Consider the following 27,848-nt stretch of genomic DNA (forward strand, 5'->3'; position numbering starts at 1 on the left):
CTATGACGTATTTTTGACGCGGTGCGAGCAACTGTAGCTCATATGTTTATTGTAACCACGAATTACACCATATAAAATAAAGAACAATTTTTCAGATTGCACACAATGTTGCTATGCAGGATAGGATAAAATTACTTAAGAATAATTTGGTAACATTTTAGGCTACCAACGTACGGATTAAGGCATATTTTACATATGCTACACATGATACAATCCTTTTTACAAATAGTAAAGCCACTACTTTTTATATTTTATGCTGACAATTAAAATAATGCCTTTCACGGTTTTTTGGTTTTCAAGCAATCATTTCGATAACTATTTGTTTCGAATATATATTTGCAGGAAATACCGTCATATCATTCAAGATCTAGTTATGTTTCTGTTTTAATTAATAACAAATTGGTTAACCCGCATTGCCGAATGCGAGTATGGCAGAGGGTGTAAATATAATCACGACTGTCTTGGAATATATTCATTTACAGTTACCTGTACTTTGTGACAATTCAAATCAACATTTTTATGAATGGTTAACCTCGGAAAATATTCTTGACTTTTTAGGTGAATTCCTGTATTTCTCCTTTAATTCTTAAGCAGCATATTAAGGCAAAATTAGTCATTCAAAAGTTACGAAAAGGGAGAGATTTAAAAATTAGACAAAATTCATTATGTTTCTTTCATCTTTATTGCTCATAAATACATTTGTTGAGATAGAATTAGAAATTGCATCAGTATTCCAAATATCCTTTTTTTAAACAAAACATTTTACTGAAACACCCTCATAGCCACTATCCACAAAGTTAGCCTCTGCTAACTTTGTGGATAGTGGCTATGAGGGTATAAGAGGAAGTTCATTCTATTCTGAGGCCTCATTTAAGGCTGACATCCACATGAAGTGCACTTCTTCAGATGCTGACAGCACTGTCCAACTTGGCACCAGCAAGGACACCTTCGTTCCTTGTTTCCTTCGCTGAGAAAGTATGCTGATTAACCTTTATTCCCATGGATGCTCCTCTTCTCTCACCCAGTATAAGCATCCAATGCTGGACCTGAGGGAAAACAATTAATTTGATGAATTTTAAGTTAATTTGGTTTTTTAAACTACTTTTATGATGTTTTCACCAAAAATATAAATACTTGTGTTCAAAAGGGCCATAGAAATATTTACTGGGTTAAGATTGGTTCCCCTTTAAAAAAATGGAAACTTTCACCCGAAATCTAAACATTTAACCACATTGAAATATCGGAGATATTAAGCTTTAATTAGAATGGAAATTAATTTCATACAAATAGCATTTTAGCGGGACATTCAATTCATCCACGACAATTTATTGTAAATTATTTCATTAATAACTGCTGCTACTTCACTTGATTTATACATTTGATTCATTTGTCCACAACTAATGGGTAGAACACCTTCAAATGAATATATCTGTGATAAACTATGGTTATGAATGGCTTGCTAAAATGAAAAAATTTAGATCACTCATAAATACCATGTAAGAATTTTGAATCCAAAATGCATTAATATGTTTGTACATGTTGATCAAATGATTTTTTTTAAAGCATTCATATTTCAAAGATTTCAAAATATTTTTAAATATTGTCACATTAATGTGGAAATTATAAGATTAAGTTAAAATAACAATGGAATCTCTTTCCTTTCGAGAAAAGGGAGATAAGGTACAATGGAATATGGAACGTATATTTTACTGTTTCAAATATGTTAATTTAATGGAAAATCACCTGGGCTAATAATGAAGTTCATAACAGTCTACCGACTTATTGATGGATTCATATTTTTTTCTGAAGTAGCTCCAACCACTGCTTAGCCTCCCCTTCCATCCTTCTCACCTGCCCGTGTGAGCTATATATCCCAAAAAGGTGACCAAATATGAACCAAGGAATGAAGAAGATTGGGATGAGAGGATAAGGACAGAATGAAAGTAGAGGAGAGTGTGTTGGGTGAGTCTAAGGCAGGAGAGGTGGGAATACAGTGAGGCTAAACAAGGAAATGTCTTGCCAGTTATCAATCATAATATCTGCCTTACTTAATATCCCTTAACAGAGGAAAGTAGCACTTATTTAAACAAATTGTGTCGTTATATTATCACTGAAAACCGTTGCTAATTCCAGTGGATAAGCATATATTGGAAGCTTATGAAATGGTACGGAGATAGAAAAAAAATCAAATGGGAATGAAATTAAAACTAAGTTTGCAGCATAGTGGGGTAGGTGGGAGAAGTTTTTTAGAAATAATTTGAAAGTGAGAATTATTACAGGGCATATTGACAGGAAAAAAAAATCAACATGCATGATAGAAGGAAGAATGCTGGGTAAGCGAGGTTGAAGGAAGTAAGTTTTATGTATTAAGGGTGCATCAACAGATTTTGCACCACTGTCCATTAATTTGAGAAAATGATGCTTATAAGTTGATTTAAAGGCATTGTAGATTAAATGGCAGAATGAAGGGAAAGAATTGATAATTTGGATGAAATTGAAAGTAGGTGTTAAATTTGTGTGGTCAAAAACCTGGCGCACAGTAAACATCGCAGCTTTGACAGAAGTGACCTAATGGGCATCACAGGAGGAAAACCACTAGTAAACATCAAGACCAGAATGTCTCCATCAGGGAAGAACACCATTCATAGGAGAATTATTTTAATCATCTGGTGAAATCACAAATTACCCCAAAAAAAGAAAAGAATGCAACAAAGAAATTGCACAAACAGTTGCTAAATGAATGAGTGGCCAAATAATGTTTTTAATACCCACCCATACCTATCACGTATGTCTTCAAATAAAGAAATTTACAAAATACATTTCGATGCTGTGAACATGCTTAAAAAAAGAGAAAAAAGTATGTAATAAAAAATATGCATTACAATTACTTTGTGCGAAGGTTTCCACAGTGTTGAATTGCTTGTATTTGCATTTCTGGGTTCTCCATCCACGTTGGTTGTCTTCTGATGACATTTTCACTGGCCACCCTGCCTGCATCTTCTGGCAAATATATATTAGATAGAAGCAGTGGTAAGAAAATTTTAATTAAACTTTGTACAACATACAGAGATGATCCCCAGAACACTATTCTATATGATTCCCCTTAAGAAAAAAGTAGAATGATACACAAATTTTAATACCTCCAGGGACTGTTATTCAGGAAAAAAATAAACGAGTACATCATAGGGTGCAGTTCAGAATACTACATTAACATCAATAATCTAGTTTTTATAAATATGAGAGTGCAGCACACCTCACAAAGGCCTAAGGCATGTGGGATTATAAAGTTTGACAGAATACACTTCACACCCAGTTGCAAAGGTGTTTAGCAAATTAGGGCATCAAGCCAAAATTAAGGAACTGAGATGACGCAGTTCATTTCCTTTGGCTGCCTGTAGTTTGCATGGATAACATCCTAAAAATATTAGAATTTCAGCGAAGATGGGAATTTTCCAAAGTCACTAGTAATCAGGGCTATCCCTTTGGAGTTAAACAGTCGTCCAATCCCTTGCCTACCACACCTCCCAGATGAAATAATTGCATACGAAATGTTTATCATTAGATTATGTTAATTTAATAATGAAATTTGAAAACGTGACTTTTTTCAATAAATGATAAGATATCAACGATCCTGCATCATTGGGATGATTACAAATTGGGCTTCTTTCGTTACTTTTCGGATCGTTTTTCCGTAAATGCTATGCATTCAACATGGGCTACTCTACTCTGTGAAAAAGGGTGAAAATATGTGGCAAATTGTCTCATTAGAGCCAGAGCAACCTTAAGTTATAAGATTTTACCCATATTTTCTCCTATCAGCAGCAGGAGGACATTTATTCAGGCGATTTTCCTGCAATAGGCCTAAGAGGAAATGAGGAGGGAAGCTTGACATGTTTCAGCCTAGGAGTGACCTCATCTGAAGGGTATCTGCAGAGAATGCAATTTGCAAATAGTATTTTTTCAAGACTGACAAAATTAAGGTGGGTAATTTCACCGAACTCCAACGAGCCGGACGGTTGCTTTGTTTTCCTTGTAGGGATTCCTGGGAAATACATTCCAGTCACTCGCAAACCCGACAATAGATTTGAGCGCACAGCCTCGGTGCTTGGATGGCGAGCGCGATACTAATTAGGGTGCCACCGTCGGGTACGAAGGAATGAACTACAAAATTCAGGCTGAATTTTAATTCACTTAACACGCGATCGAATCTGCAGTCCCCCCCATTTCGAATCACATGCCAAGCGAGGGGCGGACCAGAAGGGTAATCAGATTATAAATTGTGGATCGTCTACAATGACGAAGAATTGGACGTCGCTAATCAAAATTTCAATGAGTGTGCACACAAGAATTGACCGAGGATTGACAATATTTGTAATTTTAGGGGGGGGGGGCGAAAGTCGAGGCCATTAGCGCAACTAGAGGTGGATGAGAAAGGAAGGGTGGAGAGAAACCAGACGTCGGCAGTAGTCCCTCTTAAGGAAAGGCGCCAAAGGGTCCGCAGTTTAACGTGCCAAACGACGGACGGTGTACTCACTCAAAGTGCTCTTCACAAAGCACCTTCATCGCACGTTACTCACCGCGTCATCCCAAACCCCAGTGATGACATTTACGGGACTATCATTAATACATCCCCAGGACAATAACCAACGACAACTGAGCCAAGCTGAAGCTCAGATTTAGCGTGTACTTCCACCCTTTGCTCAGTGTATGTACATGTTCGTATATACGGACGCCAACAAGAGAAAGCACATTTCAAAATAGTTTTTATAGGCTGAATACATACGTACCAACATCCAACCATTAATTTCGGAAAGTGGTCCTAAGATCTAGATAATCGAAACGTGACAATTAGAAACTTAATACACTGAGCACGTTTATGAAGAAGTCTAATCTAACATTTAATATTTGCACGTGGGCTTGTATGTGATCGCTACTCACCAATGATATACAGCTGCCCTTAATTTCGACCGCTTAGTCTTTTACAGAGTAGCTCGACGATATGCAGTCGCGGATTCCACCAACTCCGGGATAGCGAGGAGTCCATCCGCTACGATCGGCTACCTCGTCCCGGCTCTAAAAACGAACTGGCGAGACCAAATGCACGTCGGCAAGCACGGCGAGGGGGTTTTTGGGTGGAAGGCGGGGGAGACCGGGGGGTTATTGAGTGGGAGACTTCGCACAAGAGGGAGCAAAATCGAATTGGGACAATGGAAAAATGAGACGGTTAGAATTGTTAGCCCATTTCAATTCCGAAAGTGCGCATTTCGAGTGGCTTCGCAGGGCTTTGCACTGAGGCGGACTGGAGTCATGCAGTTAACCCCTCCCTTCCTCGCCGAAAGCTTGAGTGCGGAGTGTGGGTACAGCTGCCTCCAAGACCACCAGCCAACGATGCAATTGCGTGCCCCTCCAGAAATGCGCGCGCGTCATTAAACGAGCCATCGTGTGACCATTCAGGGAATCCAAACTTTGGTCTCATTGTCTGTCCATGACTCTACAAATACATGCCGCAACACACATGCAAGTATATGAGCCCAATGATGATGCTAATGCCTTGCGACCGGGAAAATATCTTGCAAGTTCCATTTAAATTTTCGATAAATTGCTGTAAGGAAAATTTCATCAGGAACTCGGTAAATAAATGTTTTCAACTACTATTCCCTTGTAGGCAGTGTGAACCTGAATATTTCCTTAGTTTTTTTGAGCTTATGATATAAGGGCATGGCACCTTGAATATAACGGGGAGGGTGAGGAAGGGTTGAGGCGCTGGTGGAGCAGCATTGGCAATCTCGCCTCGGAAGTGCAATGAATCAACTGCGTCCCATCCGACGGACTGTGCATTGCACTGGGATATTTTTGGGTAGCATTCAATTCCTCTTTCGCGGTCACTCTCTCATCTCATAGGGTTGGGCTGAATCCCTTAATTCAAGTTCTGTTAGGATTATTTTGCTTCCCGTTCTGCTTTCTTTATTTCGGGGATGAAAGATCGCCCTTAAATCGTGGATGGTTGGGTTTGAAAATGAGCAGCCAGATTCGGTTTTTTTTTCTGGAGCTCAAAAGATGGAATTTAAATTTCGGTGGGAAAATAATATCCTAATCACTTGATTTACGAATTAAGTGACTTAGCGTACTGGCTTCCCACCCTGAGGGCGCGGGTTCAAATCCCGGCGGTGTTGAATATTTTTCAGAGGTATCTCGATCCCTACTTGCGGTGCTTTGTGGAGGGCACTTTGAGTGAGTACGCCGTCCGTCGGATGGGACGTTAAGCCGCGGACCCCTTGGCGCCTTTCGTAAAGAGTAGGCTAATGCCGACGCCGGGTTTCTCTCCACCCTTCATCCTTTCCTGTCCTTCCCCTATGGCGCAAATGACCTTAGCTGTCGGTCGCCTCCCCTCAAAACTACTACTACTAAGTGACTTAGAATAACCTTGAATAAGATTACACGTTCCACAATGTCATACTGATATTATTTTTATCATACTACGCACAGGAAAAGTATTACCAGATTCAATTTTTTTATGAATCACCGGATTAATGCTAAAGTAAATTAAATGTTCAACGCTGTGTTTTTTAAAGGACTTCTACATTAAAATAAAAGTTATTTCCAATCGTTAATATTCTGAGTGATTGTATTCAAATTACTTCCCAAGAAGATATCAAAAGTTTTCTTAAAGTAATATAAAAATAGCATAGGTCTTTAATATGTCAAAATATTGAATGATGTAAAACTGTGATTTCTCAAGATTTAAAAATTGAGCCGGCGGGCTTCGTCCGGACCTACTGCTCCCAAGCGGGCAGTGGTGTAACTATATAATCTGGTATTGACATTATGTTGAATTTATGAACCTCGTTATTGTGCAGGAATTACTTGTGAATAAAAAAGTATTTTTCATAGTGAAGACTTTTTCACGGAGGTTAACTATTATCCCCCGTAGTTTAACTTTCGATCTTATTGATATATTCACTGCGTCTATTGACCGACGCATTTACCTCACACTGTTAAGTATAGGTGGCAATACTTACGTAAATGTTAAAAAATACTCGTATTGACCATTCGGTCAGTGTGGATCAGTGAAAAAGTGAGTATTTATCAGCGAAATTAGCATTTAAACTTGTAAACACTGTTTGATCCTTGACCTTCAGAGTTTAGGAAATAAACATTGCCCGCACCTACTCAGGAGCCACCCTTTGAAATTTTGTATTTATCGTTAAGACTGTGACTTCATGAATTTTATTTCGATTAAATTTCACATTTTATTGATAAGAAATTTTTAAACATAACACCACTTATTCTAAACATAACGCAACATGTTTTCCCTGTAGTTGCGGGCGCTCTTCCTTATCCGCATGTGGTACTCGCGGTCACGTATCGATGAATCCATTGAGATCAATAGGATTGATTGTTGAGGGATTAATGATTTGCCTTGCCCACCATCAGAATTATGCGAGGGATTTTCGATTGTGCTTTTTTATTTCACTTTTGGCGCTAGATTAAAAGTGCTGCTAACCCTATTTGCCTTTTTAATTTAAACCGAATGGCTCGTAATTGATATTTAATCGGCTTCCGAGAAAAATGAAAACAATTTTTTTGCTGAATCGCTTTGTACCCGTAGTAAACGCTATAAACACAGCTGTCGCAATTTAACTTCAGCCAACAAAGCAAAATGTTTAGCATGGATAACGAACTTTTAGACATCCCCTGATGTTTCCATTGAAATCTCTACCCATGTAGAAGCGAAACCAGCTGATTCCGTATGTATGTCCTGTGCACACAGTCCTGTGAGGACGATACTTTTGAAATTCTCTAATTATTTTTTATTTCTCACATCAATTTGAGAGGCTCGTAAAATATACTCATCATTTTAATAAAAATACAACATTCGTCACATTTTACCAAAGTATGCCATTTATCGCATCTAGCGGGAAATCAAATTTTTTACATTTAAAAATATTTTCCATCTTTCCTATGGCACCCCAAGCATTTTTTTCAGCAGACTTTTTACCATTATATGTTCCAATTCAGTCTCTAAATATGCAATTTAAAGAATTTGTCACAAAAATTTAGGGACGAATAAATTAACTTTACTTTCCATTTGATAAGGACAAAAGTATATTTTGCAAAAATGCAATATTTGCATCATGCAAATATTGCATATGAAATAAATGGATACACAATGTAATACCAATATAAATAAATGAATGTTCCATGCTCACATAAAAAGGCATGTAATCAAGCATATAAATATTTCACCAAGTAGTCAAGATTATATCCATATACTCTTTATTGCTACCATTATTTTCCCTGAAAATCTAGTACATTTTTCTTACACCTAGTTTCCTCAAATTTTAAAAATTATTATTTGGACTACTTGGACAGTTGTGAACTGTTGACCATAATCTGATAATATAGGCATTGGAAAATGATGGGCTAAGAGTCAATAAAAGTAAATAAAACTAATTAATGTCATTTGCTTTAAACAATGCTGTTTTGAGGCTTGGCACCAATATTTCCATATTGTTTTATATCGTGATAATAGTAACTTGGGTTTTAGGTTATTCTAACAGCCAACAATTCACTAAAATGAGCACAATCTAAGAAAATTCATCTGAAAACCTAACCATTATATCTATTGGGGGTGTCAAGCCAAACTTGCTGGCAAGAGTACGGTCCTTGTTGGTAAGTTCAATGATTATTTAGTGTGATGAAGTTCCGTTATTATAAGAAGAACTTTCCCAATGTTGCACACTAATTTTTTCACTGAAATTGAAGAAAATAAAGTCCCATTTGGATATAGGGTTTGTATGATGGCTCTTTTGGTAAAGATTTGAATCCTGCTCAATGTCAGTTTATTGAGCTAAAACAGAATGCCAATGAGTTAATCTAATTTATTTTTTATCTATCTAATAATGAACTGAACACTGTAGATTAACCTCTCTGGAATACATGCGGTAATGAACCATAACACAATTTATAGTTCTAATGCTCAGAATATACCAACTCTTAATTTATGTCTCGGTTAAATGTGATTACAGAAGGGCAAACACTTATAGAATGTGACACATAAAATAACACCTATGTTCTTGGTTTACTGATGTACTTTTAGCTGTATGCTATTTACATTTTATGGTATTGTTTGTTTCAGGCTGAATAAAATGGAAGCAGTAAATTTGTGAAATTAGTGATATGTTCATGTTTAGCAGTGGTGTTAATTACCCTCTCATATAAGGGACATTATTTACACATGGACTCCAACCGATTGTCCTGTATATACCAAAAGTTTAGCCTTCGTAATAGCAATAATGTTAGTGGTAGCGGAAAGAAAGATGCTGAACGCAGTTCCTTTAGATCAAAGAGGAGACATCTTGACCTGATGACTGACTCGTCCCTTGATTACACCAGCAGTAGCAGTGACACTGATGGTGAAGTTTCCAAGTTGAGGGAAGAAAACAAGCGCCTAAAAAGGATGGCTAAGCATTACAGGAGGAAGTACCTTAACGCCAAGGAGAGGTACAAAGATGTCTCCAGCCTCAATATAGAGCTCCAGAAGAGGCTTTTTGGGATGGCCACCCCAGTGCAGGCAACCTATGAATCCACCTCATCAACTATGAATTATGCTATGCCACAGCCGCAGCCCGTGCCTGGGCAGCATTACCTTGTCAACCAAAACCATGACTCCGTGATGCAGTCACACTCCCTAGTGGTGGATGATCTAGAGCAGAGTCGTTCGCTTGCAGTGTACAGCAACCCTGATGAGGAGGTGAGAGATGTTCCCGAGGATGTGGACATGAAGGGGCATAGCATGTTTATGGAATTTGTGCCTCACACAGAGCCAGTGAGTACCATAAATTTATCCCTCTGAAATTTGAAAAATATTACTTGGAAATTCATTTGATCGAAGACACTTTGGCATAGTGGTCACAGGCAGTTTGAATGGTGGAAATCGCATGGTTGTCTCAGACTTCATTTTTAAAATAATCAAATGACTGCATGATCACATCATTCTTTTCTGTGGGTCTCTTCATTGAAAACTGATAGCTGGTTCTTCTCAAAGGTCATTTGCAACTCATTTATTATAATTCAACTGATTTGGCTAAATACTTTGCGTAACTGGTTCTGAATTGTGCTGCTTAGCATCAAATGTGAATAATGTCTTGTTGAGAGACTATCTCATAATGAATGCAAACTGCCACAGCAAAGCAAGCAAGACAAATGACAGTCTTTTAGCTCATAGAGGCGAGGGTAAACCATTTAGTTATAAAGGAATAATACATATGCCTTGTTGAGACAGCCAAGTTTTGCAATTTTACCAATACCATTACAATCTGAAACTGTTTTATTCAGCTCTTGTATTTCCTGGGAAGAGAGGGAGTGATAGTTCAATCCAATAAAGTTCTGACTGCTGTTTTTTTGGGTAAGAAGGATGAGTACACTTAACCCACACCTCAGTGCAGTAAAAAATAAATGGATGAATGCTTTAACGTCACTAAATTTTCTTCAAAATCTTCCTTTTGCTATTGATCAGTTCAGATAAAGAATTGGCAATTTAGTTTGTTTTTATAGAAAGGTACACCACAGAACTATCTATTGACATTATTTCTTCTGCCGAATTGGTGTAATTTGTTATTGAGAGATGTTGGCATTTTAGTTTACATGTAAATAGAGGAAGGAGAATTATTCAAGTCAATTTTTTTTATTCTTGACATGTATTAAAGTGCATTATTTGTAGTCAGTATGTGAATCGCACCCCACACTGCATGGAAAATCCATTAAAGTGGCATAACAGTTTGCATCACAAATTTAGCATATATTTTGGAGACTAAGGGGATTATGGGTCATGGACATCAGCATAGCAAGTTAATCAGTGTCAGTATTTCAATCCTAAGATTGCTTTACTGCAGCCCTCCATTGTTTTCTATTCAGTGCTACTTGTCTCATCCCCTTATAACTTATTTATATTAACATCCTTCTTAATTTGTCCATAATTCTTCCCTGGTCAACCATAGTTTCTTAGAATTTCCCCATAAGAATGTTTTGACAAACTGTTTCCTTATTTGCAAACTTGGGTTCTTGGAAAATCATTTCATCCAGGTGACAACCTTGGTGAGCGATGCACATGTTGAGTCGTTCAAAAAAGTTTTCAAAAACTCTTCTCAGCATTATTTTCGTTATTCCAGCGGTGACATCTGTAATTGCCTCCTTAAGAGCTTCCAAGGACCTTATTCAAACTTTGTAAACTTCAGTTTTGAGATATCTCCGAAGAAAAAAATCACATGGGCTCCAAAATCCAGGAAGCAAGGGGACAATGGAGTATCCCCTCGTAAGGAAATCAGGTAGCCGGGAAATGGTTGTTGCAGGATTTGGCATGAACGATGGGCAGTATGAGCCATGGCACCATCCTGTAAAAACCAAAAAGCTTCTGTGTCATATTCTTCGCCATACTCTTCCTTTTTGGGGAGTAAAACGTTCTCCAGTATCTGACAATAGCGCACAGAGTTAACAGTAACAGTTGAACCTCGAGATTCAAAACAGTAATGCCCAATAATGCCTATGGAGGACACAGCGCACCAAACAGTCACTTTGGGAATATGAAGAGGTCTTGGGTGAAGTTTGCAAGGGCTGTCAGTCGCCCTATAACGGAAAGTTTGCTTATTTACTGTGTCAGAGAGGTGAAAATGCACTTCATCACCAAAGCACCCCCTGCATCGCCACCACAATACTGTTGTTCTTAAAGAATGTTTCTATGAAAAAGCCTTGATGCTCACCAGACCACTGCATTGTGAATAATAAAAATGACATTGTTTTCTCCAGCTAAAACCACTTATTCCACTCTGCTAATTTAGCTGCACATTCTTCAGTGATTTTTTTGGAACTTGGGAGTCTATTCTGCCCAACCCTGGACTAGACATTAATTGAGATATCTATTTGTTTATGCATTATGTCATCCTGTGAAGCTGGTACGAGATATGCATAATTCAATGAATTTTACCTTCTTGAAATATTTTGATACATCCAAGCAAACCTATGATTGTATGAGAAATGTTTAACTATTTATTTGATTCTTGAAAATTAATTTCAAATAGAGAAATTAACCTTTAATATGTAACTGAACGTTGCCTATCTTTATCAGGTGTGTGAGATTTCACAGAATGATGACAGCAATAGTTCCATCCTCTCTGAAGAAAAACTCAAGGCAGCTTCCTGTGTGAGGAGTGGTCAAGCAGGAGATTCACTTTTTGTCAAGAATCTTGCATTAGCCATATGGGGGCCTGAGACACTCTCCTGCAGGAGTGTGACTGGGAAGAGATGCACAGCCATTCAAGATTCGGTGCCAAAACCTCCACTCTCCCCTAGGAAGTTGGATTACATCAAGGGTAAGATTTCTCCTATGCATTCATCCCTAGGTATTAACTATATGCTCTTATTCAAAGCAAATGTAATGAGACATTTTATTTATTCTTTGAAAATCCAGCAATATAGTTATGTGGGCAATTTATTTTTTTCCTTTTTAATGCCATTCATTTCCTTTAAGAAGTTTTAGTGAAAATACTTACCTACTTTGTTTTGTCATTCAATTCAGGCTAAAATGAAGACTAAAATGCCCAGCTAGACTAGTTAGCTTTGTTAGGGAGGTCCTATGGTAGTTTAGGTTATTCAGACTTGCAACGAGCGAAAAGACTAATTATGGTGGCCATAACACAAAGAAAAAAGATAATTTCAAGAATGGGCACTTATATACTTACTGTGTATTATAATTCCAAAAATTTAGTGCATTGCAATCCTGAGAGAGACTATCATTTAACCTAAGATTGAATTATTATTTAATGTATGAATTCCAAGACCCTAGACTTTGAAATTTATTGAAAAACCTAATAAGACTGATAATGATGTCCAAATGGGTATATTTATTCTGATACTCTGTATATCAACCCTGTTTACTGTAGTTGTTAACAATTCAATTTAAAAGTGACCTAAATATTGTGAATTAAACAGAAGCAAATTAATATTGGAAATATAAGATATTTACCTTTCCATGCTAAGTAATTAAAACCCTACAAACAGGTTTTTTCTATTTTATATCTCTTAATATTTATTATTTCAAAAACGTTAAGTAGTTTACCTCAGTGTAGGCGAAGAGTGATGCGGCAGGTTTATTTTTCCATCCCCTCCCATGATTCTTTCACCATATTTCAACACTGTGTCAGAGACTGCCATTGGTGCCAGATGTCTTCTCCAAATATGCACTCATTTGTATCCACTGATATATTCAGGTTGATTGAAAAGCACCCAATATATGCACCATGAATTGAATTGGAGCTTTTACTTCATCCAATGGGCTGCAGGTTTGTTTTCATCTTTTTCCTCAATATTTTCAGAAAAATTCATCCAGCGAATCCAACATAATGAGCCAAATGCAACCCAAGATGAAATCTGCAAGAGGGCCCAGAAGATTAGAATATATCTTGCAGACAAGATTGCCACACTCAACAGGAAGCCAAGCTACGTCAACTCATGATGCAGATACATGGGTATTGAAAAAAAACCCATCTTCATTGCCATCTGGGATTGTATTTTCCTTCTGATTCTAAGGTGCTATTACTGCGAAACAGTGAATAGTGAAACTTTTAAGTTTTGGGTGCATGTTAGTAAACAGAACATTAATTAACCTGCAGCTTAATCTGTATGCTACTGCAGTTTCACAGAGTCATAATGAAGGAAGGCAACAAATGAAGTTTTCCAGTCAGAATTATTGTTCATTATTTGTTTTTGTACAAAGATGCACCTGGATTGCTTTAATTTTTGCCGAGAGCAAAAATTTGACACTCATTATAATTCTGTTATATGTAATGAGAACTTTTATCGGGGTGAATTTGGGGATGGGAGAGAGAATATGTTTTAATGTTTATTTGCTGCGATACCCTCCCAAAATTTTTCATTCTGATGCAACTGTTGCATAGACCAGTTTTTTTTAAAGAAAATTGTATCTATTTTTGTTCTAAAAACGAAATAAATATGCAGGATATCTTTCCAAATTGACAACTCTCCTAAAGTTGGTAGAGTGGCAAGTGTATTTAGGAGTCACAATAGTTACTAAATGATTCTCATAGTCTTTTTATGATTGTGCAATAACAGTATTGGACTGTGGTGGCAACTGCTGATGCGAAAAGATTCCAGCCAATGAAGGTGCTTTCTGAAAGAGCCTACTGCCAATTAGTGAAACATTTTTCAGGGATGTGCTGCTTTTATTGTGCAGTCTATATTTGTGTTATTTTAAGGTGCAATGACTTTTTCCTAATTTCTAATGTAAGGAGGGTCATTATGTGAGTTGTTAATTGTGATTTAGAAATTTATTTGATAACTCGTGACCATTATAGTGCAATTATCCAGAGGTAAATCAACAAACTTGGGTAAAAACTGCCTCAACTCAAACAATGTAAAATAACTTCTTGAATGATGGAAATGTATGTTAAACTTCAATAATACTTTTTTAAGCTGAGGGGAATTAAATTGTTTTTTCCTGCCTCAATAAAATTAATTATTTCAAGCTATGGTGAAGATAGTTCTCTTCTAATAACAGTATTAAACTTAATATTATAGAAAATTTTGCAATTATTTCATATATTATTTCCCTCCATTAGAATATGAAATTGGCAATTCGTTCAAATAGAGACATTTATACAACTCCTTTGGGTTTGATGAAGATTTTTGGATTTTCTTTCTTTTAAAAGTCTTGTCAGGAACTCAGAAAGCAGCAATGAATACTCTTTTAATGACTACATTCAATCAGGATTTACTGATAGTGCTAATCAGTATTTACTAATTGTGCGAGGGTGGACCCAAAAGTAACGGGAATTGGGCTGTGGTGGGGAGCAAGAGTGCGGGAAGCCTTTGTTAGGCCGGTCGTACGTCAGGCTCACGCCTCCTGTGTCAGTATCCGTAGCGCTGTCGCTGTGACTGGATCGGTCCATTCTTGAGAGCTGTTTCAATGGAAACTTTTTTCATTACGGCAAAAAACGTGATGGCGGATTATCAAGAGCAACACGCTGCAGTGGAAATTTGTTTCCTGTTGGGGAAATTGGCCGCGGAAACTATTGTAATGCTCAAGACTGCTTAAGGGGAAGATGCCCTAAGCAAATCCAGAGTCTACGAGTGGTTTACAAATTTTAAAAATGGTGAAATTCAATAGAAGACCAACCCCGTTCAGGCCATCCTTCAGCATCAAGAACTGACAAAAACGTTGACAAAATCAATGCCCTCATTCATGAATACCATCACAGAACCATTCATCAACTCTGTGAGATGTCTGGAGTGTCATGGAATTCAATTCAGAGGATTCTATCAGAAGATTTGCATATGAAAAGGGTTGCAGGCAAATTTGTCCCTCACAATCTCACTCACTGGCTAATACCGCCCTCTCCGTGATGCAGTTTTTGACAAAAAACGGCATAACATCGATTGTCCACCCCCCCTAATCACCGGATTTAGCTCCCTGTGACTTCTTTTTGTTCCCCAGACTCAAAAGGTACATGAAAGGAAAGCGCTTTGACACTGTGGAGGAGGTAAAACAAAAATCGCTAGAAGGCCTATAGGAAATCCCAATAAATGAATTTCAGAAATGTTTCGAACAATGGAAGCATAGTTTGGAGAAGTGCATTGTGATCAACGGGGAATACTTTGCAGGTGAAGAAAATTTAATGTAAATATATTGAGAACTAAAGAATCTATGACAACATTCCTGTTATTTTTTGGTCCCCCTCATATTCTCAGCAGAAACAATGAAACCTTAAGTTTTTAGGTAAACTTATCACTAGGCAGGAAATCTTGAAAAAACATGCAGCACAAAATCCATTCTGAAATCACCATCTTCTGGTAATGCATGCCAGGCATTATGATATATCACAATTTTATCATTAAAATTGTACATATTTTGATGGTTTGCTGACAAATGTGACAAAGGACACCAGATGTCACTAAGTTATGGGCTAATTGCTTTTTCATTATCTTTTGAGTTAAGGTCCTGCTGTGGAGATGAGAGACAGGTTGGTTGGTTGTGTTCAAAAACCACTTTCAGAAACTAGCAAATTAATTTGCCATGACTACTTTTCATATGCAGAACCAGCACCAAGTAGAAACCTGTCATATCTTGGAAAGTATTTTAATGCCCAGATTTCTTCAGAAATTGGATGTGGTGGTTAATATAGCCTAATACTATCCAATTCTGTAAAAGGTAAGGTCTCTAAGGTCTGAGTTTAATATCCACAAAGGTAGGTTCAGGAAATTATGTTACTGGAATTTTAAAGAGTGATGTAAGTGCATAAACAATCACCTGGACTTAAAATGCATGGCACTGACATAAAAGACACATTATAAAAATTTTTCCAAATATTTGAATACAGAAGACTTCAGTGAAATTACTTTCACTGGTTGGCTATGGGCTGTTGGGAGGAGGCATATAATGTATGACAAAAGGTAAATCATGACTGCTGATAGTGATGTCGATCAACCATAGACGGATCATTTGTATGCACTGACGGCTGCATACACATAATTACACTAAAATTATACCTATAATGTAGATGAAATGGGTGAGCCCTGAAAATCCACGGCAGAAAATTTGTAAAATTTAAGAATGGGCTCCGTTTTTGGATGAAATATCGGGAAAAAATGTGTATTTATACTTAGTACAATTGCTGATCATATCCACAAGTTGAAGAGTTGTCATGGGATGATATAAGACTACCTTGAATACTGAAGAGCATAATGAATGACCTCCTCTACCTAACAGTAATAGGAAAATCCATGCTTTATCAGAGTTACCATTATGAGTAGGCTCCATAATCATTTCTTCCACTTGGTCACAAAATTCTAAATATATGCTCTGGGAAGTCCTCAGGAATAAATAAATTTTTTTTATAATGACCAGCGTTAATTGAAAATTCCAATCCATTCATTTCCATTGAAATAATACATCAAGGCTAATATAAACAAATGCTCTAGCAGCAATAGTCATCAGTCAGTGGCTTATTAACTTTGTTAACAACATCCATCTTTAGAAACTTCCCTAAAATGAAATTTAAGTAGTGTCAAACAAATTGTGATGCCACACCAAAGAACATTAGCCGTAATATTCTTATACAGGGTGAAGCGACATAACTTCCTTTTTTTCAAAAGCAAAACCCCTTTAAAAAAGGAAGTTATGTTGCCACACCCTGTATTTTAGCAACAACAACCAACTATGTGAGTAAATATATTATAATGGAAAATGGTGAAATTTAAGTATGCTGGTGAATAGCAGGGATTTTGCATCGCATAATTACAACTGAAAATGACTAAGAAAAACTGGTACCATTATCAAAAGCAAAACTTCAGTTTTAAAATGAAAAACTTAATTAGTCAACTTAATAATTGAAATTAATTCGTTAAATGAGATCTTTCAAATAAGTACTAGGGTTGTTTTTTTGAAGAAACTTATTCAACTGAGTATTTGCCCTTTTAGTCACTTATTCCTTATTTCCATATGGCGTATTCAACTTCAGCATTTTTTTAAAAGACAATGTGGATGACTATTTGTGCAAAATATGTTTTTAAAAAATGAATCAATGCATCATCAACAATTATTACAAGTCATTGTCAAAAATTATTAGGAATTATCTGATATTTTGCGGTAGAGCCCCATGGAATGCTTTCTGCATTCAATTCACTTGGAACAGTGGAGTGGGCAGCAATAGACATGGCAGCTGCAGCTGTTCCTGCTGCCACACACTCCGACTCTGGCAAATTTTTTAGCATTCCAGCACCAACACCAGCTGCAAAACTAAATAATAAGTTTTATTTTCGCCACTGCATTTATAAAAATGCTAACCAAAGTTTAAGTGCTTGCATGTTTGTGTTTATATATATACATGGTTTTGGATGAATATAGATTATACAAAATAATTTCTTTGCACCTAACAAGAGACACGCTGAAATCTGACACTATGTGACGTACCTATTACTGAAATACAACACATAGCTATATTTGGCCAAAAGTATCCCCACAACAAGGGTCTAATGAAAATGAAAAAAATCCAAAGTATGAAGTTGTGGTCCATTGTCATTATATGACTCCGCATGGATTAACATGCTTTATGCCATTTGAGATTGAACTTCTGACTGAATGCATGATATTACATAACCTACCTCATCAACAATGCCTAGGGAAGATTTTTCTTTCAAATATCAGATTTCAGTACCATTAGATGACATTTGCATAATTTTTATAATAATATAATGTTGATATTTCCAACAAAATTGGCAGTTGTTTGAGGAAGAACCTCTAATGGGTAAACTGGTAGACTTCTATAAAAAAATAATAGTACATAAAATTATAATTCTGTCGAACTGAGGTTCTCACCATACATTACATGTGCCCAGAATCAAGGAATGGCAATAGGTGTATCCTCTCTCTAATTGGATTATTGTACTAAATGTGGTATCTAATGAAAAGAAATGTGGAAAATGTCTCCTCTACTTATTTATAAGCTCTTTACAAAACCATTTCTGGTTTTATATGAAGGTAGAATTATTAAAAATTATGTTCCCGACATTTGCTTGTTTTTAATTATATACCTACTGCTCATGAAATATTAGTGGCTGAAACTTGAAAGTTTTAGCTAGGTTAAGAGCAATACATATAGATAACTGCTTTAAAGTGGACGTTATATCTATGACAGTATTAATGGCGGTAGGTACTGACCAGTCACCTGCTCCAGACACGCTCACGAAAGTTGATACAATTGGTGGTGGATAAAGGCGAGTTGTTGCACATTTGGTGCTACAGCATTTTATCAAGGGGTCATTAATGCTCCCTTTACTTGTAACCTGAAATGCAAGTTAAATCAATAGGATTTTTAATGTCATTCTGTTTTGAAATTTTTAGATATTTGTAATATGACTTATATACATATAAGCTAATATTTCAACATAGAGTTGAATATTTTTGATCTTGTTCCTACATTAAGTCCTTATTGGCATTACATTAAAAAAACTATTGAAGAAGGCAATGGGATAAATTGGTGACATTGGGATTTGATTAAGACAGGGGAATTATGTTTGAATGAAATATCAAAATAGGTCCTGGAAACTAAAAGACTTGATCTGCAGCCTGAATGTAGAGCCTGACAGCAAAGGATGCAAGGCCTCCACAGCTTTCACCTCACAAAACTTTTGCACAGCCAAGTGGATGACAGCAGACAGGAAGATAGGGAAGAGTAACACCATTATGGACATTGGGACTGGGAATTTTAGGATGATGCTAAGGTCAGGAAACTTGGAAGATATCAAGTGAGAAATGGAAGGAGGAAATTTAAACCTGTTAGAAATGTGTGAAGCAAGATGGAAAGGATCATTGGAGTAATGTTTCAGAGTAATGTATAGGTGAGGAGAGGCAACATGCGGTAGGTACAGTACTCATTAAAAAACTGGGAAGAAGGCTATTGAACACAGAAATGGTAGAGGAAAATATTATTTTAGAAATAAAAGCAAAAACAGTCCCTCCAGTATTAATCCAGGCGTGCACAGCCAACCAGCAATCATACAGAGGAAGAAGTACATAGTTTATATGGTCAGTTTGACAAGATGATTGTGAATGCTCCTGGAAGAAAACACCAAATAGTGATATGGGATTTGAATTTGGTAGTAGGCAAAAGAACCAAATCATAAGAAAAAGAGAGCTATGAGATTCCCAAGAAATAAGAAGGCTAAGATAAACTGTAAAGTAGGGGGAAATAAACAGGCAGAAAAGTTGGCTGGGGTAGGTCATTGCATGTCCTTGTATAGCAACTATGGTAATTTTGGTTGGACCTGTACTGGGAAATATTACCCTTTGCATGCAAGATGACCTTAAATATATATATGCAGGGTACTGGTAATAAACCAAGTCTTTATATGAGAGGTTTACATGGCGCATCACAAGGACCATTGCTGCTAATTCGTGTAATCCTCTTTTAGAGTTTGAAGATTTAGCCCACATGGAGAGAGGCACCCCAGAAGAAGAATCTAAAAGTAACATGAGAAAGGATAGAGATGAAGAATAATAAATGGAAAGAAGAACCTCTAAATATACAAAATGTCAAATATTTCTTATGAGGAAGCATAGGGAACTTAACTTTTTATTTAATTTGAAAATGTGTTCCTCCCAGAAATGTTTTATGCAGGATAACCCCCAGGAATTGGGTGCTGCACCGGCTGCACCTACTGAGATTGCAGTGGACACTTCGTTTTCATATGTGAAATAAATCAGGCTGGTTTGGTTCATAAGGGTAGGACGTTAAGAAAACACTATTCATTGAAAATCTATGCTGTTTCAGCTGTTCTTTCTGTTAAACCATCCACAGAGGAGGCTGACACAATAATACTTGTGTTGTCAGTATATAACAATGGGTCTATTCCCTTAATGGACTAAAGCTTATCTGATAGATCATCAATATAAATTCAAATAAAATAGGGCCAAGTACAGAACCCAGGGAAACACCCAGTGTTACTTCTGCACTAGGAGAAATAAATTTGGAGCCATTTCTTGAAAGTCCCACATGCTGATGCTGTTCACTAAGATATGATTCAATCAATTTGTAGGATGTGCCTCTTATACCATAACGTTTCAGTTTATACAAGAGTAGTTGATGATTGAAGAAGTCAAAAACTTAAGTGAAATCAAAAATAAATCCTTAAGTTTCCTATTATCAAAACCTAGATGAATTTGATTTACTATTTGATATGTGGCTATTGTAGTAAAGTGGAGAATAGGTTATGCATTTCAAGATATGATACTAGATGATGATAGAAAACTATTTCAAACATTTTCCCCAACTGGATCAACAGGGCTATTGGTCTATAGGAATTGGCACAATTTTGGCTGAGTTTAGAGGGCTTGGGAAAATTCCCATTTTTAAGGATTCATTAATTAAGTATAACAGCTAATCTTTAATTGCATGAAATGACCTTTTATGACAATCCCTCAGATGCCATCAAATCAAGGACTAAATTTGTTAGGGAATTAATTGATAATGTTGGTCTGTTCTATAGCTGAACAGGGGAATAGGTATAATGAATTTCATGTGTTTGGAATGTGAAAATAATTAGCTGAATTGACCAAAACTGTGGGATTTTGATGGAATAGGTAGAAATCATTCAGAATTGAGGCAATTTTCGAGTAATCTGTGATAGAATTCCCGGGCAAGTCATGCAGTTGAAGAGAGGTTTTTGGGAGAAATTCAAAGAAGGAAGGACAAGTGAATGCAGGAAATACTGTGGGAAAATTGGATGCTGAAAGCAGTAATAGAGGGTAGACAGGGTCAATAGACAACCAACCCTAAGCTGGTAGACTATTGCTAATAATAATGATTTATTAAAATTATGATAAATGATCAAGGCCAGGTTGGAAAGATAGTAGATACCTATGTACCCTATATTCTAAAGTGTGAATTGTAACATATGTATTAACTTTTTCTAGGTAAATAATTCCGCATATGGATAACAAAAACAAGAAAATGTTAACATTCTTGTATCAGTCGAAAATATTATAGTTTTTTTAAACGTTGCACATCATGATAAATGATTTATCTTAGCTTACAGTGTTATTGTATAACATTCTTATTTATTTTACGTGCTTTATTTTTTAAGTTGGATCAATTGCTTTTCAAAATGTTCACCCATTTTTAATGCATATGATAAATGAAAATACATATTTTTATTAGAGCCAAGGATTTACCTTAGATTGGAGGCTAAAATACAGACCTTAATATTTCTCAAACTATCACTGGCTTAAAGATATATCAATAGAACTTAGCTTGTTTTATTTTTAATTAACAGACATTAGTCACCACACTTGAAAACCACCTTTGGGCCTGTGTCATGATCCTTCTAATGATTACTTCAATTAACACACTACTCTAGGAAATGCCTTAGCGTTGTGCTATACAGCCACTACACCCCTGAGGTGACTAGCAGGACCTAATGCTGTCTAACATACTTGTGTAAGGACTGTAGTAGGTATATGCATTATAAAAAAACAAGCCCCTACTTCCTGCCAAAGTAACCATAAAGTTTTACATTGACAAATAACATAATATGTTATTTAGTAACAAAACTTAAAACCATCTTAAAAATTATTCTTACCATGACACCCAATTTTCCCAGAGTCACAAAAAGGGTATTCACTATGCTCATAGCCATGTGGCTCAATTCAAACGCCTCTTTCAATATGGCAGATGGGGGATCTTCTCTTGGAGTTAATTGGCTTTGAGAGGCACCTTAAAAAAATGATTGATTAATTATTACTGGTTAGAAAGATATTTTAAGAAATTATGGAATTTCACGGAATACCCACCTTGATTTTCCATAAGAGTTCTCAGTTCATTCAAATTTGGGGATGCAAAGTCAATAACATGGCCACTTATAAAAGCTTTATAAGCCTTCTTGGCATCAGTTGGTTCAAACCAAACTGAAAAAATACACACAGATAGTATTAAATACCGGATTTTAACATAAAGCTGGATACTAGCACCAACCTTTAAAGGTTTTCATAATATATCAACTCAAGGTAAAGATAGCAACAAATTCCCACAAGGTATCTAGAGGAAAATTGCTACTAACTTTTCTTTATTGTGCTTGCATTCCACTACATCACGCCTGATAGTACTCAATTTGAACTCAAGGAAATCATAATATTGTCCGAGAATGAAAAGTACAACATGGCAAGAAGGAACCTAATTTATTATGGTAGAACCGCATATAATATCATAATTTACAACGAGGGAACCGCGTATTTTGTAAACTTAGGTAGTGGTTACCGGTCTTTGAGAAGATAGATGGAGGATGTGAATAGGAAAGTGAAAAGAATGGCGAAAATTATCAGGAAAACTTAAAACCTGCCTAAGTGTATGTATAAAACGGATGCACCACACATATCTATTGGAAAATTCGGTGGTATGTTTGTAATGATAATTGCCAAAGAGGACTTCAATCCAGTCTTACTGCGTGACCAGAGCTGCCAGCTGATTTCGGAAAACACACGTATGACGTTATAACAGAAATTTATTTCGTTAAGTTCTCAGGTACTAATTATTTGTTTCCTTCCCATTTAACTGATGGGCACGTTTAAATTTTTATTGTATTCATTTATCATTGGGATGAGGAAAATAAACCGAAAATGGGGTTATTTTGGACTTAGCTCTTGTTTTCCTCAGAAATAGTTTTAAAAGACCCGGAAAACACACAATTAAAATTAGTAATCCCTCTATTAACAGCCATTTTAACCACAAACGACAAGTGAAGATTCAGTAGCGGAAATCGTCGCATCCCGCTTGGGCGTTAAATAAAATGGGCTACAAAACAAGAAATGGATTATGTGCTCTGTGTTTTTCCTTGTTTGGGTTTCTATTTGTTTTCATAGCATTTGTGACTCCATGCTGGTTAGAAACTGATGGGAAATTGGAAAATCCAAAATTTATCAGATTAGGTAAGCGATGTTTAATTTTTATAGGTGTGGCCGAATTCCACATTTAAATTTGAAAGTGGACTGACTTAAAAATTTAATGGCATTACATTCATGACTCTAGCTCCTAGAAAGTTCATTTTTAAATTCAGAGGTGTAATTTGCACCAAGGTATGTTCCTGAACAAAATTTTAGAAGAGCATTCATTTGCGTAAACAAATATTTGTAAATACGAGGTGTCAATATTAGCACAACAGTACTCAACGTTAACAACAACAGTTGCCGACTTGATATAATATTGCAATTGCAATAAATGGGATTTACTTGATAATGAATATCAATGTTCGTTTTAAATAGCTTTTTGTTATAATACTCATCTAGTAATATCATTTATTATTAGTAGTATACTGAATCATAAAATGTTAGTATGGGCTCTGAAATAAAATCCCTGTGATGCTTTTAAATATTAATCTTTATTTTAAATTCATGTAACTAGGATGAATCAACTTAAAATGGCTCATAAAATACTGAATCCGATGTGGTGCACATTACAAAGGAGGTACAAAGTAATAGGACAGTTAAAGTTTCATTGAACATAATAATTTTTATTTTATAAGGGCTTTGGGAGGTGTGCCTGAACAATTTTGAAGATCAACGTCATTGGTATGACACCAAATTTACCGGCTGTATGTGGATATTTGAAGAAGAGTACTACATTCTTCATGACATGCTCATGCCAAGTAAGGGATAGTGCAAGCTGTTGTGTACGAACAAATAATTTTCTGATAACCCCTGTAAAAAGATGGTTTTCTGATCTCCTTTTTTAGATTTTTTTGTGGCTACTCAGTTCTTCTTCACCTTGTCCTTCACGATACTTCTGGTGGGACTCTTTATGATCGCTTTGTTTATGTGCTGCAGCCGCGATCATGAAAAATTTGTGTTATTGCTACTCATGATCAGTTCTACACTTTTAGCTGCAGGTAAGTTATTTCACTTATGGCTTTTTTATTAGAAAATTCATCTAGGCGCAGAGATCCTTGAGTATTATTTTCCACAGTGGTTAGTTTAAGGGAAACCTTGTGTACTCAAGGAAGAGGGTGGTTAGTGACAATTTACCTGAACTGTTTTTAACGGTGGAGCATTTAAATTTTTTTCTGGTAATATTACATTCTAAATGACTTATGAACAGGCAAGTTTAAGGTGTTAGCAAAGATAAATGCTAATTTTAAATTAATTATCTTCTTGAGCCATTAAGTATATCAATAAATGGAAGCGTTTTTAAATAGATATTGTGTTATTTTGCTGAGAGAAATTGGGAATGAAACTTTTTTACTAAGTATTTGTCCGTAGCAACTCTAATTAAGGATTTGGCATAATTATCAGTTATGATAACTTAATGGATGTTTCAAAACCGATTTTCATGTACCAGTTGAACGACAGCTCAAATTTTCAATTATCTAGCACATTTAAAGTTTACATATGTAATGGTTATGTGGTTGGATTTACCATATTTTTTCACTTATGTAAGTGCATGATGGATTGCATTCAATCCTAATGAAAAGGAATGACTTTTAAAATATGTTTATGAGAAGGTAAAAAGTAGGAGCCAAATAAAAGTTTCACTCCTGAGTGGAAATCACTAAAATAGGTAGTTGTAAATGTACCATATGCAATAAGAATGAAAATTCTAAATTGATGATAATATATTTAACCTACAATTAAATTGACAGAGGGAGAAAAATCTGAAAGAGACAAATGTGAAAATACTGGGTACAGACAAAAGGGAAAGGCCAATGCACCATAGATTAGCTCGAAAGAATTTTCATATGGGAAAAAAAGAAAAAACTATCATAAAAATTTCATGATTTAATTTTTCATGATAATTGCTGGAAATTCACTTTCGTTTTGTGTTTTCAAAATGTTTCATTTCTACGTATTTTGAAAATCACCTTATTCCTATTTTTTAAAATTCAATATGCTTTGAATACTTATTAACTCTTTGGTCATGGAGACGATGTATGTTTTAATTTAAACTATTTTTATTCTAGTTTGTAATTATCAAATATTTAAAAAAATTTTGGTGTTTAAAGTGCAATTACTAATGCATTAACTTATCATAGTCATTACAGTTTAAAAAAAACTACCTGCATATAGCATTAAGTGTGAAATAGTTGTTATGTGTAAGCTAATGCATATTGACCTGAATATTAAAACATTTACTCCAAGACCTTTGAAAAATAATGATCTATCTGAAATTCCCAAACATGAGAGCAAAATATTCCCGTCAGAGCTGCATTAAAATAACATATTATTTGAGTTTCAAATGGAAAATCAATTTTTGGTGTAAAAAGTATTGAATTTATGTTTTACATTTTGCAGATTTGGTGAATTTCATAACAATGAAATTAAAGCTAAAAAAAGAAGTAAATTCCAAAATAGTACTGAATGATATATTAATATTATTTGGGTGAAGTGTTAATAGTTGCTATAGTGGTGAGACTCAAATGCTAGCAATTTTTAAATATTCATTGAAGGGTCAAGTAAAGTACTATGAGTATCTCCTCCAGTTTTTTTTTGGAATTAGTTCTTAATTTGCTTATGTGAAGTGAATTCATTGATTGATATTTATTTTCAAATGAACAGCAGTGCTAAATAAATGTCACTTATACTACTGTTTTTTAAAAATACATTACAGCTGTATCTGGAACAATAGCTGTGGTGACCTTTGGTGTTCGGGGTGATGGGCGGGATTGGATGCCCAACTGGGAGCACAACAATATGTCGTGGTCGTATGCTTTTGCTGTTTTTGGGGTATTATTTTTGTATACAGCAGGATTTCTGTTTTTAGTTGAGGCACGGAGATTCAGAAGGCGGAAGTTAGATGCTTTAGCTTCTCAAGCAGCGTACCACATGGAACAGCACCACCAAAGAACATAAAAAGCTTTGAAGAGTCAGCACAATTTGATTTCAATTGGAGCCATTAATTTTTGTACACTCATTTAAAATAAGTCATGTTACATCATCATTAGGAGGCAAACTCCTCGTTAAGGGTATCTCAGACCATTTTTTTAAAGAAAGTATTTCTTGTTCAAAGGTGTATTTTTTGCATCATTTGTTTATGATGGAAATGAACTGAATGCCTTGATATTTCATAATCTCACTTGTTAATTGTCATCGTTTTAATCTTTTGGGTATGAATGATACAATTATATAGTATAAATATATCAGTTAAGTTTGATTTTACATAGTTTTTGGATATATGTATTTTACAATGAATTTCTCATATTTAATTGAACATCAATGAAAGTGGAAAAGAAATCAATTTTCAATATTAATTTGTCATGGAAGTGTCTTATTTTCTTTTCATCACATCATTGATGTATTGTGGTTACTAAGTGCAAATACCCATGTCATAATGGAAAATTCTTTGCATATACTTATCATTAAACTTACTTAGTTTTTTACTAGTACTTGTGATGCAGAAAATATTTTGCAAAAAATGAATTTGCTATTAATAGCTACTTATATATACAGCTATTTTCAAATTACTCTCTGCATTCCATGTTATTTATTTTTGTGTTACACAAGATATTTTATACTTTGAATCTCAGAACCTTTTTTTTAGCCCTTTTGAGATGCATCCCGTGCATTTGTCTAAATAATGAATTGAGATGTGTTGGAATTGTCACAAGTAAGAATGCTTCATATTCAAAATCCCTTTGGAGTATTGCTACCATTAGAAGATATGTTGCTTCAATTTTGGCAATAATATTTTGTGATTTTACAGCTTATTGCTAGCCCCCGTACAGATTTTCTATGCACTAAAGGGCAATTGCTAGGCCCTTTTTTCATGGTAGCCATGGTTCCCATATTAAAGAAATAATAATGAGGAATGCATGCCTTTTATAGAAATTTTTTTTTATTCAGTGCCTTTTAGTAAGTAAGTTTGAAGTAGTCCGTCCATAAGAGAGGTGATATTATTGTTTATAATGTAACAAGGATAAAATGAGTGAATACTTGGAATACATTGTTTAGCTATTTTCCTGTGATTTATGCAAAATTTAACTAGACCGGCTTGTCTTTTTATAGATGGAAATTGGAGCAGTATTGAATTTATTTTTGACTCCCTATTTTATGATTGAGTATTAATTATATTTCAAAAGTTGTAAGTTCTTATTTTGTATGTATTTGGCACAAATGTAATAAACTATGTACATTTCCTTTGCATATTATTGAATAGGCCCCTTCATTGCCGTCTGATTTACTTTATAAGAAATCCAATGGTCCTCTAATATTATTAAGTAATCTACTTGTTAAAGTTGGTTTAAATTAGACACAACTACCAAATAAATATTTTGTGGTTCCTAACAAAACACCATCC

At 35.5% G+C, this 27,848-nt stretch overlaps 3 protein-coding genes and 1 long non-coding RNA gene across 5 annotated transcripts in view; 2 read left to right on the forward strand and 2 right to left on the reverse strand.

Annotated features, from left to right (window-relative positions):
• Positions 1 to 858: 858 nt before the first annotated feature.
• LOC139700849 (uncharacterized) lies at positions 859 to 5,065 on the reverse strand. The gene is made up of 3 exons (XR_011703897.1): positions 4,939 to 5,065; positions 2,889 to 3,000; positions 859 to 1,046 (listed from the first exon to the last, which is right to left on the reverse strand). It is a non-coding gene; the product is annotated as an uncharacterized lncRNA (long non-coding RNA).
• A 1,913-nt stretch (positions 5,066 to 6,978) lies between these two features.
• On the forward strand, positions 6,979 to 14,560 carry LOC139700851 (BEN domain-containing protein 5-like). Of its 2 annotated transcripts, none has more exons than XM_071599280.1 (4): positions 6,979 to 7,075; positions 9,140 to 9,829; positions 12,125 to 12,368; positions 13,371 to 14,560. In XM_071599280.1, exons 2-4 carry the CDS (start codon positions 9,239 to 9,241, stop codon positions 13,508 to 13,510), a joined length of 975 nt encoding a protein of 324 aa, XP_071455381.1. In that variant the 5' UTR covers positions 6,979 to 7,075; positions 9,140 to 9,238; the 3' UTR covers positions 13,511 to 14,560. The 2 variants fall into 2 exon arrangements, with proteins under 2 accessions (XP_071455381.1, XP_071455382.1); XM_071599281.1 differs by lacking the exon at positions 6,979 to 7,075 and adding an exon at positions 8,561 to 8,673.
• A 2,806-nt stretch (positions 14,561 to 17,366) lies between these two features.
• The window catches only part of LOC139700853 (uncharacterized), a 37,242-nt gene continuing 26,760 nt past the window's right edge, over positions 17,367 to 27,848 (reverse strand). Inside the window, exons 4-7 of the mRNA XM_071599283.1 lie at positions 22,361 to 22,474; positions 22,150 to 22,283; positions 18,731 to 18,855; positions 17,367 to 17,809 (exon numbers count right to left, since the gene is read on the reverse strand). Of these exons, the coding sequence (XP_071455384.1) occupies positions 17,626 to 17,809; positions 18,731 to 18,855; positions 22,150 to 22,283; positions 22,361 to 22,474 (557 nt within the window). The 3' untranslated portion in view covers positions 17,367 to 17,625. The remainder of the gene's footprint in view (positions 17,810 to 18,730; positions 18,856 to 22,149; positions 22,284 to 22,360; positions 22,475 to 27,848) is intronic.
• kune (claudin kune-kune) lies at positions 23,330 to 27,686 on the forward strand. Its single transcript, XM_071599282.1, has 4 exons — positions 23,330 to 23,491; positions 24,085 to 24,207; positions 24,295 to 24,447; positions 26,163 to 27,686. The coding sequence occupies exons 1-4, from the start codon at positions 23,353 to 23,355 to the stop codon at positions 26,402 to 26,404; spliced, it is 657 nt and encodes a 218-aa protein (XP_071455383.1). The 5' UTR covers positions 23,330 to 23,352; the 3' UTR covers positions 26,405 to 27,686.

Source organism: Hetaerina americana, unplaced genomic scaffold (genome assembly GCF_022747635.1).
Source record: "Hetaerina americana unplaced genomic scaffold, ioHetAmer1.1.p SCAF_11, whole genome shotgun sequence".
Classification (NCBI taxonomy): Eukaryota; Metazoa; Arthropoda; class Insecta; order Odonata; family Calopterygidae; genus Hetaerina; species Hetaerina americana.